Source organism: Podarcis filfolensis (assembly GCF_964270895.1).
Source record: "Podarcis filfolensis genome assembly, chromosome: 6".
In the NCBI taxonomy this organism is placed as follows: domain Eukaryota; kingdom Metazoa; phylum Chordata; class Lepidosauria; order Squamata; family Lacertidae; genus Podarcis; species Podarcis filfolensis.
Window position 1 is genome coordinate 57,811,402 of NC_139609.1, and position 17,338 is coordinate 57,828,739.

General features: G+C 42.5%; 1 protein-coding gene across 1 annotated transcript; it reads left to right on the plus strand.

Annotated features, from left to right (window-relative positions):
- Nucleotides 1-91: 91 nt before the first annotated feature.
- SNRPE (small nuclear ribonucleoprotein polypeptide E) lies at nt 92-5,526 on the plus strand. The gene is made up of 5 exons (XM_083618101.1): nt 92-320; nt 1,183-1,209; nt 2,069-2,131; nt 4,171-4,249; nt 5,254-5,526. Exons 1-5 carry the CDS (start codon nt 267-269, stop codon nt 5,307-5,309), a joined length of 279 nt encoding a protein of 92 aa, XP_083474227.1. The 5' UTR covers nt 92-266; the 3' UTR covers nt 5,310-5,526.
- The last annotated feature ends 11,812 nt before the right edge of the window (nt 5,527-17,338 follow it).

Here is a 17,338-nt window from a genome sequence, read left to right on the forward strand (position 1 = left end):
AGAGGGCGGGGACGCCTGCGCGATTGGCCCTTTTCGGATCACGCGGGCGCCGCTCTCTCAGCCTCGCTATTGTGATGCAAAAAAACGAACGGCTGTCGCTTAGCTTCCTGCCCGCGCCGGAAGTTCTCTTAGCTACGTCGGTGCAGCGTCGGCCCGCGCGCGTGCGAGGGATAAAGCGAGGAGTGAGAGGAGTTGACCGTTGGCTGCCCCGTCCCGCCTAAGTCGGCTCCTCTTGTCGGGAGTAGTTCCCAGCCCAGCTGCCGGCCATGGCGTACCGCGGGCAAGGCCAGAAGGTGCAGAAAGTGATGGTGCAGCCCATCGTATCCTTCCGTGGCTTTCGGGAAGCGAAGCAGGCCCGGCGTGGGAAGGGGATGGTAACGGGCGGGGGGGAGCGAAGCAGTGGTGCCCAAGGAAGGTGTCCTGAGATTCGTAGGGCGGGGGGTAGTTAAGGGGGTTTGAAGGGGCGAGGAGAGAAGCAGGCGCTTGGTTTCCCGTGAGGAAATTTTCGGTGCAGGAGTGGCGGGAAGACATTGATTTGTGTCGCGTAGCTTGTGCAGGTCGTTGGCCCGGGAGACTTGGGTTCAAATCCCCAGTTGTTTCCAGTCAGCAGTAAAAATGGACCGGTTCCACGCTCTCAAGCTAGTCCACCTCACAGTGTTTTGGGGAGTGGTGTTGAACAATGTGGGCAGCCTTGAAATCCTCTTGAGTAATAATAATAATAATAATAATAATAATAATAATAATAATGCATGCGCCGTATGTAGCGACGCCACACATGCGCTGTTGTGGGTAGCCTTGAAATCCTCTTTAATAACAACAATAATAATAATTAATAAACAACTTAATAAAAATTTATTATTTATACCCCGTTCATCTGGAAAGCGTGAGGGAGAAGGGCAGAATATAAATGCTGGCAAACAGACTAGACTTGTGGGGAGTGGATAAAATGCGTCTGAAATTCGACCCAGAAAGCAGCCAAATGTTCAAAAGGAATCTTCCAAAGTAAATTGGAATGGTTTTGATTAGAAACGACAAGGCATACTAATTCGGAGTTGCTAACCTGTTTGCCTCAATATATGTTGAAAAGTGGAGGTGGCGGTTCTAATGCCACTGTCAAAAACTGGCTTGCTTGGTGCTGCTTTATGTATGTATATGTGTTTTTCCTTAAGCCACTTGTTGCAGAACCTCATCTTCAGATACCTACAGAATGTAAGTAAACACAATTTGGGATTTTTACTTCTTAATGAATTTGAACAAGTAGTGATATTCAGTATAACTTGTGGATGAAGAGCAAATGGCCAGGAGATCTGGAATTTTTTATTGTGTTATAAAATCATAGGGTGTGGTATTTTGCTTTATTGGAGGGGAGCGTATATAGTCTGTATTACAAGGGCTTGGTGTGAACTTTTAAAACGAATGTGGCAGGCAAACCTTTACCTCACTTTCCTGCTGTTCAGTGTTAGAAACTGAGATGTGAAAGCTAGGAGCTAAATGGCACCTTGAAACCTAGGTTATGTCCTAATTTGAACATTGACCATCCATTTCCATGGCCTCTGTTTATGGCATTTTAACTACACTGTAGAATTGAGTAGCTTTAAAAAAGACCAGTGCCTATGTAATTGGGTCTTTAAAAACTGATGTTTCGTCACTATGCCTAGAAACACTGTAACATGTATAAAGTATTACCTAGGCTCTAGGAAGTTTATGCCGTATTATAAAATGTCTTGAGAAACCTTTTTGTCTTGAATAAACCATAAACATTTCAAACAAAGTATGATGTTGTGTAGTGCTTCAGTACTTCAAAAACATGGTTTGGATTAAGACATCCATACATTTTGGATTGGCTTGGTACAAATCCATGATTCAGGTTCACACCTTCTGAATATGCACAGGATGTGTGTTTAATGTCATGCTGGCTTTTGGAATTTCTACCTTTTCCAAAGCCAAGTATGATTTGGCAGCCCTTTGTTCTTCATGTGAAAGCCATGGATATCTTCAATAGGCAACTGAATTTGTGAAAGCCTCTTTGGAACCATTATAAATACTTCCTTTACTATTTACTTTGCAGAGGTCCAGAATTCAGGTGTGGCTGTATGAACAGGTGAACATGAGGATAGAAGGCTGTATTATTGTGAGTATTGCCATCACTGTTTCTCTCTTTTCTTTCTTCACACCCACCCACACTATCAGAAGCAAACCACCCAGAAAATGATTCCTGCTTAATTAAATTTCAAGTAACTTTAGCTTCTACACCTACTAACATGAAGCATGTGGTATTGTAAATGATTGTGCCTTTGCATGATTCACAAGGTTGTATAATTGTGCTTACCGTATTTTTCGCTCGATAACACGCACCTGACCATAACACGCACATCGTTTTTAGAGGAGGAAAACAAGGGAAAAAACATTCTGAATGAAACAGTGGATGTATCATTTTTGTGCTTCATGCTGTGGCCACAGACATGTGATCTGATGGTGAATTTGGGGTGACCCAATGCAAAAATCCTGAGAATCCCTGTGGATCCATGCTTTGTAACCACGTTTTTGCACCATTGCAGCCCCAGGCAACAGTGGGTGTGTGATTTGGGGGGGGGGCAGGCTGTAGCCATGGACATGCTATGTGCTCTGATGGTGAATTTGGGGTGACCCAATGCAAAGATCCTGAGGATCCATGTTTTGTAACCACGTTTTTGCACCATTGCAGCCCCAGGCAACAGTGGGTGCGTGATTTGGGGGGGGCAGGCTGTAGCCATGGACATGCTATGTGATCTGATGGTGAATTTGGGGTGACCCAATGCAAAGATCCTGAGAATCCATGTGGATCCATGCTTTTTAACCACATTTTTGCACCATTGCAGCCCCAGGCAACAGTGCGTGTGTGATTTTTGGGGGGCAGGCTGTAGCCATGGACATGCTATGTGATCTGATGGTGAATTTGGGGTGACCCAATGCAAAGATCCTGAGGATCCATGTGGATCCATGCTTTTTAACCACATTTTAAGTGGGGAAGGAAGGAAAAATACAGAATGGACAAGGAGCACGAGAGGGGTGTGCAGAGAAGCAGCTGGCTAAGAATGCAGGAGAGGGGTATAACGGGAGGGAGGAAAGGAAGGCAAAAGTTTTCCCTCACCTACCCACCCAAGCCAGCCAGCTCTCTCTCTCTCTCTCTCTCTCTCTCTCTCTCTCTCTCTCTCCCTCCCTCCCTCCCTCCCTCCCTCCCTCCCTCCCTCCTGCATGTTTTCAGCAGCACCGGAGCACAGAGACGACACTCTGCTTTCCCCTCTGCTTGCCTGGAGGGGAGGGGCTTTCCCTGCTCTTTGTTCCGTTTGAGCAAACACAGCAAGGAAACAGAGGAGGGTGGGCAGTAAGACCCTGAGGCAGAATGCAGGAAAGCAGCCACTTCCTCTTTTCAGGTTTCCCTTCTCCGAGACTCGCGATTTGATTTTTGCCTGATTTTTTTTGCCATTTGGCTCCAGGGACCACACATTCGCTCAATAACACGCACAGACATTTCCCCTTCCTTTTTAGGAGAAAAAATCTGCGTGTTATAGAGGGAAAAATACGGTACCTCTCTTGCCATGGCAAGTTCATTTGGTATCAAATTTAAATGCCAGGTTAAAGCTATTTTATGTGGTTATAGGGCAGTTTATAAATTCAATTAATAATAACAACAATAACTGAAAACTGTTTTACATTTTTAATGCTGCTTCTGAGTTACATAGTTTATTAATTTTACGCTGCTCATTTTATGATTTTAATTTTTTTACTTTCTATTTGTAACAGCATTTTTATGCCCTCATTACAGTATCTGTCAAGACACAGTAAAAGTTAAGATGGTGAAGCAATAAAACAATAAATTTAAAATAAAATAAATAAAATGTAACTGAAGACCCAAAGAGCACAATTAATTCCTGACACTGTCAGAAAAGTCTTGCATGTCCAGCATTGAACTTTTATTTTAGTTTAATTGTGTCTTGATTTGGAGGTTTGTGTCATTGTTTTGGCAAATTGGGTTATGCACTTTTTTATATAAAATCAGGCAACATGTGATGGTGTTAACAGGCTGTCTGAATTCACTACTGGGATATATCGCTTTATTTCCTACCTTATCATGTGTTCTGCTTTCCTTAAAACAATGTGAGTCATAGACAACTATTTTGGCTTACACAGGGATTTGATGAATATATGAACTTGGTTCTGGATGATGCTGAGGAGATTCACTCCAAGACAAAATCAAGGAAACAGCTGGGTGAGTGTTGAGGACACCATTCCCTTTTGTCATTAGCAAATGCAATTGTACTTTCCATGTTTTCCATGAAAAACCTATTTGAAGGTTACATCTAGTGCAGATGTTCCCTTCCAGATGGGTTTTAGCCACTGGGCTTTCACTGCCCTGCTGAGCCTGGATCTTTATTGCCTTTCTGCAAATTTCCTAGTGGGCTGGATTTCAACCACTAAGTATGAAAAAGAGCTGACTGTTGCCTGTCAAATGGGCATGTTCTTTCTCCAGTGTCCAATTATGATCTTAACAAGTGGTAAAGAATTACCTTTTAATACTACTGTGAAACTGCTATGAAAATTTTTATTAAAGGGTAGTAGAAAAATAACATGAAGAGGAAGAATGGCTGCTTTTTTATCTGTAAATATTACCTACTCTAAGTCTTATTATATTTGCAGTTCATCTTCTCCTAGGATGTTACTTGAATGTTTTTGGATAGCAAATTAATGCTATAATTGAGGGCATGAAAGAGTTAGGCCATAGAAAGGGAAAAGAGAAAGGGTTAATGCTGTACAGTACTGTACTTTGCCACCCTTGCCAATATTTTTAGTACCGATTATACAGTTTAGATCGGCCTTTCTCAACCTTTGGTCCCCAGGTGTTGTTGGAATACAACTCGCGTCATCCCTGATGACTGGTCATGCTTGCTAGGAATGGTGGGAGTTATAGTCCAAAAACATTGGGGGACCCAAGGTTGAGAAAGACTGGTGTAGATAAATGACGAATGTAACTGAAGTGGGTCAGTTGGTAGAGCATGTCACTCTTAATCTCAGGGTCACAAGTTCGAGCTCCACATTGTGCAGCCTGCATTGCAGGGAATTGGACTAGATGGCCCTTGTGGCCCCTTCCAATGCTACGATTCTATGAACTGAAAACTGGATTTAAGATGTTAGTAGAAAAGGGGTATAATGTTGTCAGAAAAGGGGCATCTTTTTTACTCCCATAGATCTAATGGCACTTTTTTTTCATTGCAGGTCGAATCATGTTAAAAGGAGACAATATTACTCTTCTACAGAGTGTTTCTAACTAGAAATAGTTATTGAGTCTGTTTTGCTTATTATTTTAATCTTTAAAACCTATAGAAGAAAACATGCAGTGGTTTAATAGTATCGCTCCCAATTCTACCGTTGGTGTCTGAAGTGTGAAGAATGAAGCCAGTTACTTAATTTGTGCTTGCATAATTTTCAATAACTTTTCTACATTCGTGTTGAATTGTAGTTCTTTATAAATAAAACTTTTTGTTAGTACATCTTTGTTACTTATTATCCATAGCACCTGGTGTAGAAATCTTAAAAGTTCTATAATGATACAGGAGAAAACAAACTGTTCAGCCCAAATTACAATGTTACCTTAGCAATAAACTTTTCATTAGAAGATACTAGTGACATTCCCATCAACATTTGGAAGTGTCTTCTGATTGGCTCCCTTAATTTAGTTTTCTTCCCCTGATGAAAATCTCTTATCCTGCTGTTGCTTCATTTCTCAGGCAAGTATAGAGTACACCCTACTCTTTCCCTTTAAAAAAAAAGATGTCTTGTTCTTATAGATAGGTAGTGTTACGAGTTTGGCAGGTTAGGTGATGTGCCAAGACTCTTCTAGTTCCTGGATCTAGCAGGGATTCAAATTGCTGAATTAGCCAGGCAAGGGCCATAAAGGCCCTAAGTATGGATCCTTAAGGCAACAGAGGGAGTTGCTCTGTGCCAGAGGGTAAATGGGTGGGCCGACCACCCTCAGCTGTCTGGTAGTGAGAAAGTCAAAGGGCAGAGTTGAGGTTTGTGAGCTAGAAGCTAAAAGCATACAGATGCCAGAGGGAGTGCTATGCATGATTTCTGCTGGAATCCAAGGCTGTGGCCATAGGAGAAACAAGATTCTCTTCAGGTATTAATGCTGTGAACCCCTCCATCATAGGTTCAGGTTGCATCTATGCGTAAATAAACCATATATCATAAAGACACCACAGTCTCCACTGTGCATTCCAAAGGAAACAAACCCTGGGCAAGCACCTAGAACCCCTGGAAACGCACTGCTCAGAGATTTGGATGGTGTGCAACTATCAATATGAAGCCACTGAGTGCAATTCATTTAGAACTGTGATTCCCAGTTGGTGGTCTGAAGACCAACCCATCCAAGTAACCCATCCAGGGGTTCTATGGCACCATTCACAAAGCAAAAACTACCATAAAAGGTAAAGGACCCCTGGCCATTAGGTCCAGTCGTGGATGACTCTGGGGTTGCCGCGCTCATCTCGCTTTATTGGCTGAGGGAGCTGGCGTACAGCTTCCGGGTCATGTGGCCAGCATGACTAAGCCGCTTCTGGCGAAACCAGAGCAGCGCACAGAAACTCCGTTTACTTTCCCGCCAGAACAGTACCTATTTACTTGCACTATGGCGTGCTTTCAAACTGCTAGGTTGGCAGGAGCTGGGACCGAACAACGGGTGCTCACCCCGTCATGGGGATTCGAAATGCTGACCTTCCGATCGGCAAGCCCAAGGCTCAGTGGTTTACACCACAGCACTATCCACGTCCCCTAAAAACTACCATAGAAATACCAAATTTTGAAAATAGGGGGTCCATGGCTTGACCTTTGAAAAATGGGGTCCATATTCCTTAGCTAGTTGGGAACCACTGAATTTAGAAAATTTGAGGCACAGTGCCTTTAATATGCTGGCGACACTCAGCTGTATTTGTCCATAGCATCTGACTCAAGAAAAAGTGGGCTAGATGAGGGTTTATAAACTTAGGCTGAATTCTGCTAAGATGAAGACTTGGTGAACAGTTCCCAGGCCTGGGAGTTAGGGGCTGCACTCCTGAAGGAATATGTGTGTAGTTTGGGGGCGCTCTTTGATACTTCTCTGTCACTGGGGACTCGGGTGACCCCTGTGGTGAAAAGCACCTGTTACCAGCTTTGGCTGGTATGCCAGCTACACCCTTTCTTGGACAAGGATAGCTTAGCCACTATGATTCATGCATTTCTAACCTCATGATTAGATTAGTGTCATGTGCTCTTTGGGGCTTGCCTTGGAATTGGTCCAGAAGCTGCGGCTGGTGCAGAAGACTGCGGCCAGGTTGAGTGAAGTACCTGGATGTACACATTCTACACCTGTGCCAAGGGAACAGTGTCACCTGTAAGTCAGCTACCAGGCCATGTTCAAGGTGGTGTTAACATAGAAAGCCCTGAACAACTTGCAACCAGGTTACCTGAAAGTTCACCTGTCTGTGTACAGATGGGCTAGATCATCTGGGGAAATTCTGCTTGTTGCACAGTATATAGGGCAGTGACACAGTAAGCTGAAAAAACATTCTCCTAGAATCATGGAAGTGTATGACACATTGTTTTTTAGACTATACTGCCTGGAGATTTTTTGACATATTAAGCAGTATATGATTTTAAATGATAAAATTCATTATTTTCTGTGGCTGCACGATTGTAAATTACTCATTCACTGCTGGCTGCATTGTTTCACGTTTTCAGCAGCCAAAACAGTGCAGCCACCCGTGGAAAGAAACAATAGAAAGAATCACCTAATGGTTACATTGGTCAGAAAATTAAATGTATTTGTGGGAGGTTTGGCTGTAGGGAAGATGGGCTTTAAAGGACTTTGATTTTGAGAAAACTCAGTTAAAAATAAAATACAAATAGAATAAGTTTGAGGAGGATTAAGGAAGGGACTTGAGATGCTGATTAGGTATTTCTTAACTTGATGTCTGTAAATCAATTACAGAAAGTATCATAAATGCTGAGCGATAAAAAGAACTCCATGCTTTTCTCAGCATTTATCTCTTCTTGTTTCTTGCTTGTTAATTCCTCCATTGTTCTGATGTTATCAGAATCAATGCTCTATCTTCATGTTAATTTGTACAAGGAAGGAAGTGTAGTCTAATCAGCTCGATTGTGAAGCCCCTTTTGTGTTGACACTAGCTGTATGGACAGCAAATTGTATAGAAAATTGGCGCTGCAATTAATTGTAAGGAAAGGTCCTGACTGATGTCTGGATAGCCAGGCTGGCGTGCACTCAAGATCTGAATGCTCTAGGAAGGAAGATACATGGACCCAGAAGTGGGAAAGCTCTGTGGGGCTGTCCAGCTGTCACCTGACATCCTATGACGTCAGGTGACAGAAACTTCAAAGGAAGAAGAGTGTTGACAAGCACTGCTGACCATCCTTCCAAGAATGAAATTGGGTGTTTATTCTGAAGAAATGCATTATAACCACAACCTTGATGCAGAAAGTAGTGTCAGTCTTGGACAGCAGAGGGCATAGCTGCACTTGGCAAAACCAGCCTGTTCTCATGTAAAGAGCCAGAATCCTCTGCTTGGAGCATGCTTCTTCCAGCATTGGTTTTTTGCTGCTTTATTGGCTCCACAGCAACCTGGAAGGAAGATGAATTTGAGTTGCAGAGTATAAAGCTCTTCTGACCACTACAGTAGCAAAAGAGCATGCCTGCCTTTCTAATCATTGTTCTGCAATCTCTGACATTGCTGTATCCTGAAAGATTCCTGTTGCTAAGGAGGAGGAGGCTCTCCTAAGTGACAGCGAGAACAAATAAGGTAAATTCCAACTTTTTTTTTATTAAAAAGCAACAACCTGTGTCTGCTTGGCTTTCTGCTTCACTGAAGCCTGTTGTGTTTGCTTTGCAAGTTGTTCCATAACATGTTAGGCCTGTATTTCAATTGCACAGAAGCTAGAATTGTTAGGACTGCTGATCTCGGGTACCTCAAACTCCGTGAGGTACTGCAGTCTCTTCACAGCATGGCATCATGTCAGAAACCTTTGATAAGAATCAGTTTTAAAGATGCTTGCAGAAGTTGCCAAGTTGCAATTTGCATTATGATGCTGTGGCAAAAATCAAATTCATAGTATCTAGTGTTTTGCCAACTCTGAAATACACTCACAGCACTGCATGGTGACTGAATCTTCTAACAGTAAGGATCCCAAGCCTCAGTAGGGAGACTTGAAATGGTTTTGTGGCAATGATGGTAATGAAAATCCTATGAACATATTAAACTGCCTTCTGTTTCAACATACCATTGGTCCATCTGTCTTGGAAGTGAGAGACAATCATGAAGTAAGATACAGCATGGGTGGATGAGATAGAAATGGAGTGCATGGGGCAGGAACTCTTTATCAGGAAGGATGGTCTGCTCTTAAGTGGAAAGTGGGAATCCTTGCACATCTCACACTGGTCCTGAGAGAGGTAAGCTCAGCAGAGGCCAGACCTCAATCAACTGCAGGTACCATTGTTGACAGGTTATCTCATTGCATGTGACTATGGAAGTAAGTCACAGTACTACATCAAGGAAGTTTCCTACAATAAGGTATAAAAGCAATAGCCTCCAAATGTCTCCTCTGATCTGTGTGATCTACTTAGTCTCGTTCTGCTTTTAAGTGTTGGAGGATACATTTTCGTGCAGGGTATTCTGATAGCTATGCGTACCATGCTACGTCAGGAGCCCACCACATATCTGATAACCTGCCTGTTGTGGTCAGCAGCTAGAGGGAAAATGTCGATAGTAGGTATTTGCTTTTTCTGCATAGTAAAAATATATAATGTCATAATTATTAACATCTCATGTTAAGTAATGAGGCAGAGCTGCTCTACCACCAGCTGCATCTGCAGGAGATGAAGAGTGTAATGGCCAAGGGTTGAGAGTTAGTCAACCATCAGCCATAGCTATCTCATTGCGATGACCTCAGAAACTATCAGATGCAATTTCCCCCTTCTATCCAACCCATAATTTAAGTGGACCTTCTGTTTATTGACTTACTTTACAGCATTTGAAATTTTCTATAATAATATAATCTAAGAGATTTAGAACAGAACATGGTAAATCATGTGTAAACCAAACATTTGTTGGGTTTAGGGTGGCTGGAAACAATGGAGGATCAGATTGCTGTTCTGTTAATAGTTCTATAGAAGAGTCAATATTGTACAGGGACAAGGAGGAATAGTTAAAACATTTGGGGCTTTTTAGTTAAAAGGTGAGGATAAAGTAAATATGAGATTTCCCCTTTCATTATAATCTAGGGGCATACAACTAACATGATGGAACAGAGCCACTGTAATTAAAGGACACGGCCAACTTAAATCCACTGATTTAATTGACTCTGTGTAGAACTTAGTTGGCTGCAACACCAAGAGATCCAGACAGAAGGAAGAACCACTACACAGTTAAATTTTGGAATTCACTGACACAAGTTAGGTTGGTGGGAACTATCTTTCAGATTCATGGAGAAATGCCACCTTTTCCATACTGCAGCTATGAACACCACACATTATTGCAGCAGACAGGGTCCTTAATATTTGTGTAAAGAATAAAGGATTTCAGCAGGTGCAGTGTAAGAATGTAAAGAGAGTCCTACTGGATCAAATACCTGTTTTATCCTGGAACCTGTTGCTAAAAGTCACCAACCAGATGCCTCTCGGGAAGCCCACAAACAAGTCAATAAACTAGGTCAATATCCCGTTCCTGCTGTTGTTCCCTATCAGATGGTATTCAGGGGCATTTTGCATTTGATCTTGGATGCAGCATACTGTCAGCATGACTAGTAGCCACTGGTAGCCTTACTTTGTCGGGAGGGTGCATCAGTGCCTACCTAACCTTTTCTGCTATACCTGATGGTGTTTCCTGCTTGGCAGGGGGTTGGACTCGATGGCCCTTGTGGTCTCTTCCAACTCTATGATTCTATGATGTCACAAGGTTATCTGGATCCTGTTGAGAGTGATGTTGTCAAGCACTTATTCAGAGGGGGAATTTGTACGCTATGAAGATGAGACTTGCTTTCAACTTTGTTTGCTTCCCATACTTTCCTATATTAAAAAAGCTTTATTCTATGTAAAGAGCAATGCAAATGGCTTTGGCGGAAGGTTGTTGGGCAAACAGGATAATGGCAGAGTAGATTGGAGTTTGGTGACTGCTGATGGCCTTTGAGCTACAATCAAGGTGCTTGAAGGTGTTGGATTGTCTTTGGAAACGGTTTATGTATTTGGTTGTAGTGGGGTAAGGCAAGCATTGTGCTTCCTTGTGACGAAGCAGGCAGTGAGGAACTGCTCAGAGCATTTGCAGGTGTTAGGGGAAATCCACAATATGTCACCTTGGCCACCCCACAGCAAGATCTTTAGCTGGCAAGAGAACAATGCTATTCACCACCAAATATGCTGGTGCATGATAGGAACGATGAAGGGCCAATTCACAAATGCACGATCGTCACTTACAATTGCCAAATAGCAACAAGCATATGTGGACAAGCCATTGCACGAAGTTTATTTTTAACGTTGGTACTTTCTTCCATCTGCCATGCAGAGTGCTACCCAGGCATAGTTAACAAGTTGCCTTCCCAATGTTGTTGGGCTCCAACCTCCGTCAGCATGGCTACTAGTTGGGGATAATGGAAGCTGGAGTTCAGCAACATCTGGAGAGCCGCAAGTCGCTCAGCCCTGCATTATCGCTTCATCATCACAGACAGAACTTTCCCGTTGCTCACTGTCAGTTCCCACATTTGGCTGCGTTGATCAAATACTGAGCGATCAAGTCATTTATGCATGTATAAACTAGCCCTTAGCAATCTCAGTAAATGCCTTCCCTGTCAAGCAATCAACAGGAGCTGTTCTTTACTGATCCCAAAATATTTTACTATATTTGGGGTAAACTAGTCTCCCTTTGGGCAGAAGGGATGCCTGATTTAGTGTTCATGAGGCTTTGGGGAGAGATGCAGGCTTGGACATAATATCACACTTCCTGTCTGAAACTGCACAGTGCAGTGATGAACAATGCTGGTTTTGGGACTGTGGGTGGGCAGCTTTCCTATAAGGCCCTGAACTGATGGCTTGAGATCTGGTTCATGTGCTAGCTATGTAGCCTAGAGAAAGTCTCTTAATGTCTGTTTACACCTGGGATATTGAAGGTCCTGTCTACCTTGGTCATTTAGGCTTGCAACATGTCCTAAGATCTGAAAAGATGTGTGCTCCCAATTCTATTATTATTTAAAAAAATGTATATACTATTTAACATAATAGTTTCAAATGCAGGAGAAAGTCAGGGCATTCATAGTGGAATATCAGCAAGAGGGAAGGGGAATATGTACCCTGTTCAGTGCACATCAATTATCCTCTGCAAACGTGCTCCTGATTCTCCCTCCTCCTTAGTTTGGCACATTTCCATCATAACCCAGCTGCTGGAAAACTGATTTAAAATGCCCAGAGGGAAGCATTTACAAGGAAGAACTGGCACGCTTAGCATGGTTAAGCACACCTAGTGTGTTATGTTCATTCTCACTTGCCTGTGCCTTAGTGGTACTAAGCAAGCATGCGGTTGAGCACCCCATGTATACCTGGAAATGTGTAGTTCTATCCTCATATTCTGTCTGCCATTTGCATGCAGAAGGAAGACAAAATAACAAATTCAAAAAAGTGAACCAACAAATATGAGAGCTCCAGATTTCTTGATGTGTATTGCTGGTTTAGTGAGGGGTATAGAGGCATGCATCAGCACTTTAAAAGTGTATACAGTGGTACCTGTGGTTACGTACTTAATTCGTTCTTAACCTGAAACTGTTCTTAACCTGAAGCACCACTTTACCTAATGGGGCCTTCTGCTGCTGCCATGCGGCCGCCGCACGATTTCTGTTCTCATCCTGAAGCAAAGTTCTTAACCCGAGGTACTATTTCTGGGTTAGCGGAGTCTGTAACCTGAAGCATATGTAACCCGAGGTACCACTGTAGATTAATCGCAGGGTGAGTATTAGTGTCAAAGCCACAGTGAAACTAATTCCTGGTTGTTAGAATGAATGTCCAGTTCAAGGAGCTGAAGGGCATTTCACAAAACTTCCAGAAGTGCATTAAAACCGTAGATTGCTGAGCTCTAACAGAAGTTCCCAAATTGTGGTCTGGGAGCTTCTTTCAGGTGGAAGCTGTGACACTGAATGGAGGGATTAAATGCTCATATTGGTTTTTAATTGTCTTCTTTTATTACTCATGTTGTACTTCATTATTTATTATTGTAATTTATATTTTATGGAATTCAAATTGTATTGCAATAAAATACAGCAGAACTGGAAAATAAAACCCCAAGGTGGTTGTCACCAATGGAAGCGAAGGCTCAGAAAAAGCTCAATATGGAGGTCAAATGGCCAAAATATTGGGAAATATTGGAACAAGAAGGAGACAAACTGAAATTACAGAGTTTTGAGAAATTAAAAGATAAAGTGTGAGACTGGCTTCATTATTATCAAATAAGAGAGGCCTATAATTTGGATAAAAAAAATTGGCTTCCAGGTGGAAAAATCAAAATTGGAAACAGAACTGTTAGATCCCAAAACTAAGATACTTTCAAGAATGTATAACTTGCTGTTAAAATGGAATACGCAGGATGAAAAGGTTAAATCTGCTATGATTAAATGGGCACAAGATATTGGTTATAACATTATGTTTGCTGACTGGGAACAGTTGTGGACCACCGGTATGAAATTTACGGCATGTAATGCCTTAAGAGAGAATATTATGAAAATGATGTACAGGTGGTACATGACACCAGTCAAGCTTGCAAAAATTTATCATTTGCCCGATAATAAATGTTGGAAATGTAAAGAAAATGAAGGTACATTCTTTCACCTTTGGTGGACGTGCCCAAAGATTAAGGCTTTCTGGGAGATGATCTATAATGAAATGAAAAAGGTATTTAAATATACCTTCCTGAAGAAAGCAGAGGCCTTTCTCCTGGGCATAGTCGGCCAATTGGTGCCAAAGAAGGATAGAACTTTCTTTATGTATGCAACAACAGCAGCAAGAATACTTATTGCAAAGTATTGGAAGACACAAGAGCTACCCACCCTGGAAGAGTGGCAGATGAAGGTGACGGATTATATGGAATTGGTGGAAATGACTGGCAGAATCCGAGACCTGTGAGAAGAGTTGGTGGAAGAAGACTGGAAGAAATTTAAAGACTATCTTCAGAAATACTGTAAAATTAATGAATGTTAAAATGATGTTGGATTGAAAATAAGTGGCATTAGCAACAAAGTTAATAAGAATATGAAAAAATGAATTGATAATGGATGAAAATATAGAGTTATAATATGTTAAGATACAGAGTTAAGATAAACGAAAGAGGGTAAGGATTTGCTGATTTGATTATTTAAATGGGAATACAAAAAGGGGAGGTGTGAGGAGGCCAAGGAAATAAGCTAATGTGTAAAAAACGGATTTGTTTTTAATTCTTTTTTAGCGATTTGTATTTTGTATTTTTATTCCTCTTTTTTCTTTTTCATGTATTTTTCTATGTTCTCTTTTTTGTATCTTTTTCTTTTTATATGACCTTTTTTCATTTTGTAAACTTACGTTTTTGTAAAACTTCAATAAATATCTTTTAAAAAATAAAAAATAAAATACAGCAGAACAAAGAAAAAAGCAATGAGATACAGCATTTAGCACAGCACTTTACACTTGCTGCAACAGGCAGAAAAAAGGAGCAGTTTTCATGTGGTCCATGAAAGGGGGGGAAATGGGGAGCCACTGACATACTGTATATGGATTGCATTAACTGTGTCACAAACAACTGCTCTGCAATGAAGCCACTCCTTGCAGGATAGGATTGGCACCTTTTCTTTGCCCAGCTCCTGTATCTGCATCAGCATCCTGAGACACAGACATTTAGCAAGCAAGCTGGATCAGCCCAGCATCCTGTCCTCATCGTGGCCAACCAGATGCCTATGGGAAGTCTGCAAGCAGGACCTGAGCACTAGCACACTTTTTCCACCTGTGCTTCCCTTCAACTGGTATTCAGAGACATGCTGCCTCTAACTGTGGAGGTAGAACATAGCCATCATGGCGAGCAGTGAAGTCCTCCTGGCAAATAGATGAAGTGCAGAAGGAAACCTCAAGCTGCTGTTAAATGAACAGGGGCCGGATCAGTGAGAAAGGGGCATCTCTTCTCAACATCAGTCACTCACAGTATACCATAATCATCTGAATCTCACCACAAGGGTATCTGTGCCCACCTACAGGCTTTCTCTGTAGTCCTGACCAATGTATTTCTTAACCTTGATTCTGATTAGATTTGCTTTGAAAACTTGCCATTGGGGAGGGCAGATGTGGAGGAAATAATGAGTGACTGGCTTCCCCCCGCCCCCAGACTTTCAAACATTATAGCATTTGCAGAGTATGAACCCACCAAATATGTCACTGACTTTCCAAGTAAATACTCTTGCACACCACCCCAGTGTCTGGGCAGTGCGAAATTCTCGGGGTTGCAGGTGTTTACCCAGAGTTTGGTTTCCTCATGCCAGCCAGAAAAGCTGAAGAGCACTGGAGTGGGGGACAGAGCTCCACTTATCTTTGCATTTTTCTGCAATCTTTTTCTTTCTTTCTAGAAAGACACCTTCCTTCTTGGTGTCTCTTTGCTGGAAGCAAATTGTGAGCAGCTTTCAGCATGTCTCAAGCCAAGTTTTTGTCAGAGGCACTGGCTACTGTAAATGTTTTGCCTCCGTTCTTGCAATTCAGTTTGACTGCTTGTGCTGGCTGTTGATGACTGTCCTTCTATTTGTTCTCTTTTGTAATAGTACCCAAACACATACCACACACCATGTCCTAGAAAATTATGCCTTGCTAATTATCTGATACCTCCCACAGAGAGTGTCTACCTACTGGCCCTCTGGAGAACCTCTCCCATGTTCTGTGCTGTGAATTCAAACAACCAGACCCCCTGGAGACAACAATGCTTTATTGTTCTCCGAAGCCATAACAATGCGAAAACAGGCCACAGGCCACTTCATCCATTTTGTAGCATAGCCACTGTGTCCCAAGTGCTGTCCTGAGGGCTTTCCCTGCACTGCCAGCATTAACCAGCCCTGTTATTAGATCAAGATGCGTCTCTGCATATCGGCCCTCTCGGTCCAGCAGGATGTGTCCTGCTTCAGGAGGAGGAAGTGGCTTCTAGCTGCTGCTTTGTTAACTGTGGCTTCTCAGGCATTAGAATAGGAAAGACTGAAAAGGCCATGCAAGACAATGGAGCATTGTCGTCTCTGGGGATGGTTATTGTTTGGTTTTGCTCTGGTTACAGTCTATGGAGTTTTCCTGTTGCTTCATGCTTTCTGGGGGTGGGAATGCCCATAAACAACAGAGCCTTCAATCCAATTCTTTGACCACAGAGGAGACTCAAAGAGTAGGCAGTATGAAAAGAGGGAAATTGGAGAGGGGAAAGAGTGTGTGGTCTAGTACACCAAACCTACACATGTGTACAGAGCTAAGAATTCCAGTACAAGAAAACAATACATGCTCATACATCTCTGAAGCCTTGCTCAGGTCTGGCACTACAGTAGCTGTTTGCCCCCATTGTCCTAAGCAAGTAGTACATTGTCCACTACTCCTATATGTAAGCAATCCCACCAGTCCTTGGGAATTCATTCCTCTGGAGCAATGTACCATGTAAAACAGAGGAGTGTGATTACATCCAACACTGATTCTTGTGATTGTGAAAAGGGGTTATTGTGTCTTGAATATTCCTTGGCCCCTTCATTCACAACCCACTGGTTCATGAGTATTCACTGCATTGCAGGTATGTGTATGTCCATGAGTAGGTTGAGATTCCTTTACGTAATTGTTGGCATCCATGTGTCTCGAGAGATAACGGAGTCCCCCTCCATTGGAAGTGAAGTCAAATCACTGGAGAATCCTAGTGCTTGTTTTTGTTGCATTAGCAGCACCAAAGTGAACTCTCTGGGGCGCAAGCCTGGGCAATGTGTATGGATGTCCAGGGCTGCCCAGACAACAAGACCCCCCTTCTCAGACTCACTGATGTGAACCAAAGGAAAGCAGAGCCATACATTTGGCACCAGCTTGGCTGCAAAAGTTGCCGGAGAGAGGTGTACAAGGCGCCATCCAACCATCTTAGGAACTCCACTCAGGATTTGTGTAGGGTTTACTCCTCAGCCTTTTCTTCTGCCTAACAGATCCTGCAAGACAGAGCAGGTTTAGGAGATAAGTGTTTTCCTTCTTCTAGATGGGCTACCTTTGCAGATTGATGAGCCCCATCTGCCCCTCACTTCCCTCTACAGCATGTGCAGA

Coding starts and splice junctions, on each gene's coding strand:
- SNRPE (XM_083618101.1), top strand. CDS start 267: ATGGCGTACCGCGGGCAAGGCCAGAAGGTGCAGAAAGTGATGGTGCAG. Junction 321..1,182: donor AAGTGATGGTGCAGCCCATC/GTATCCTTCCGT, acceptor CACTTGTTGCAG/AACCTCATCTTCAGATACCT. Junction 4,250..5,253: donor AAAATCAAGGAAACAGCTGG/GTGAGTGTTGAG, acceptor TTTTCATTGCAG/GTCGAATCATGTTAAAAGGA.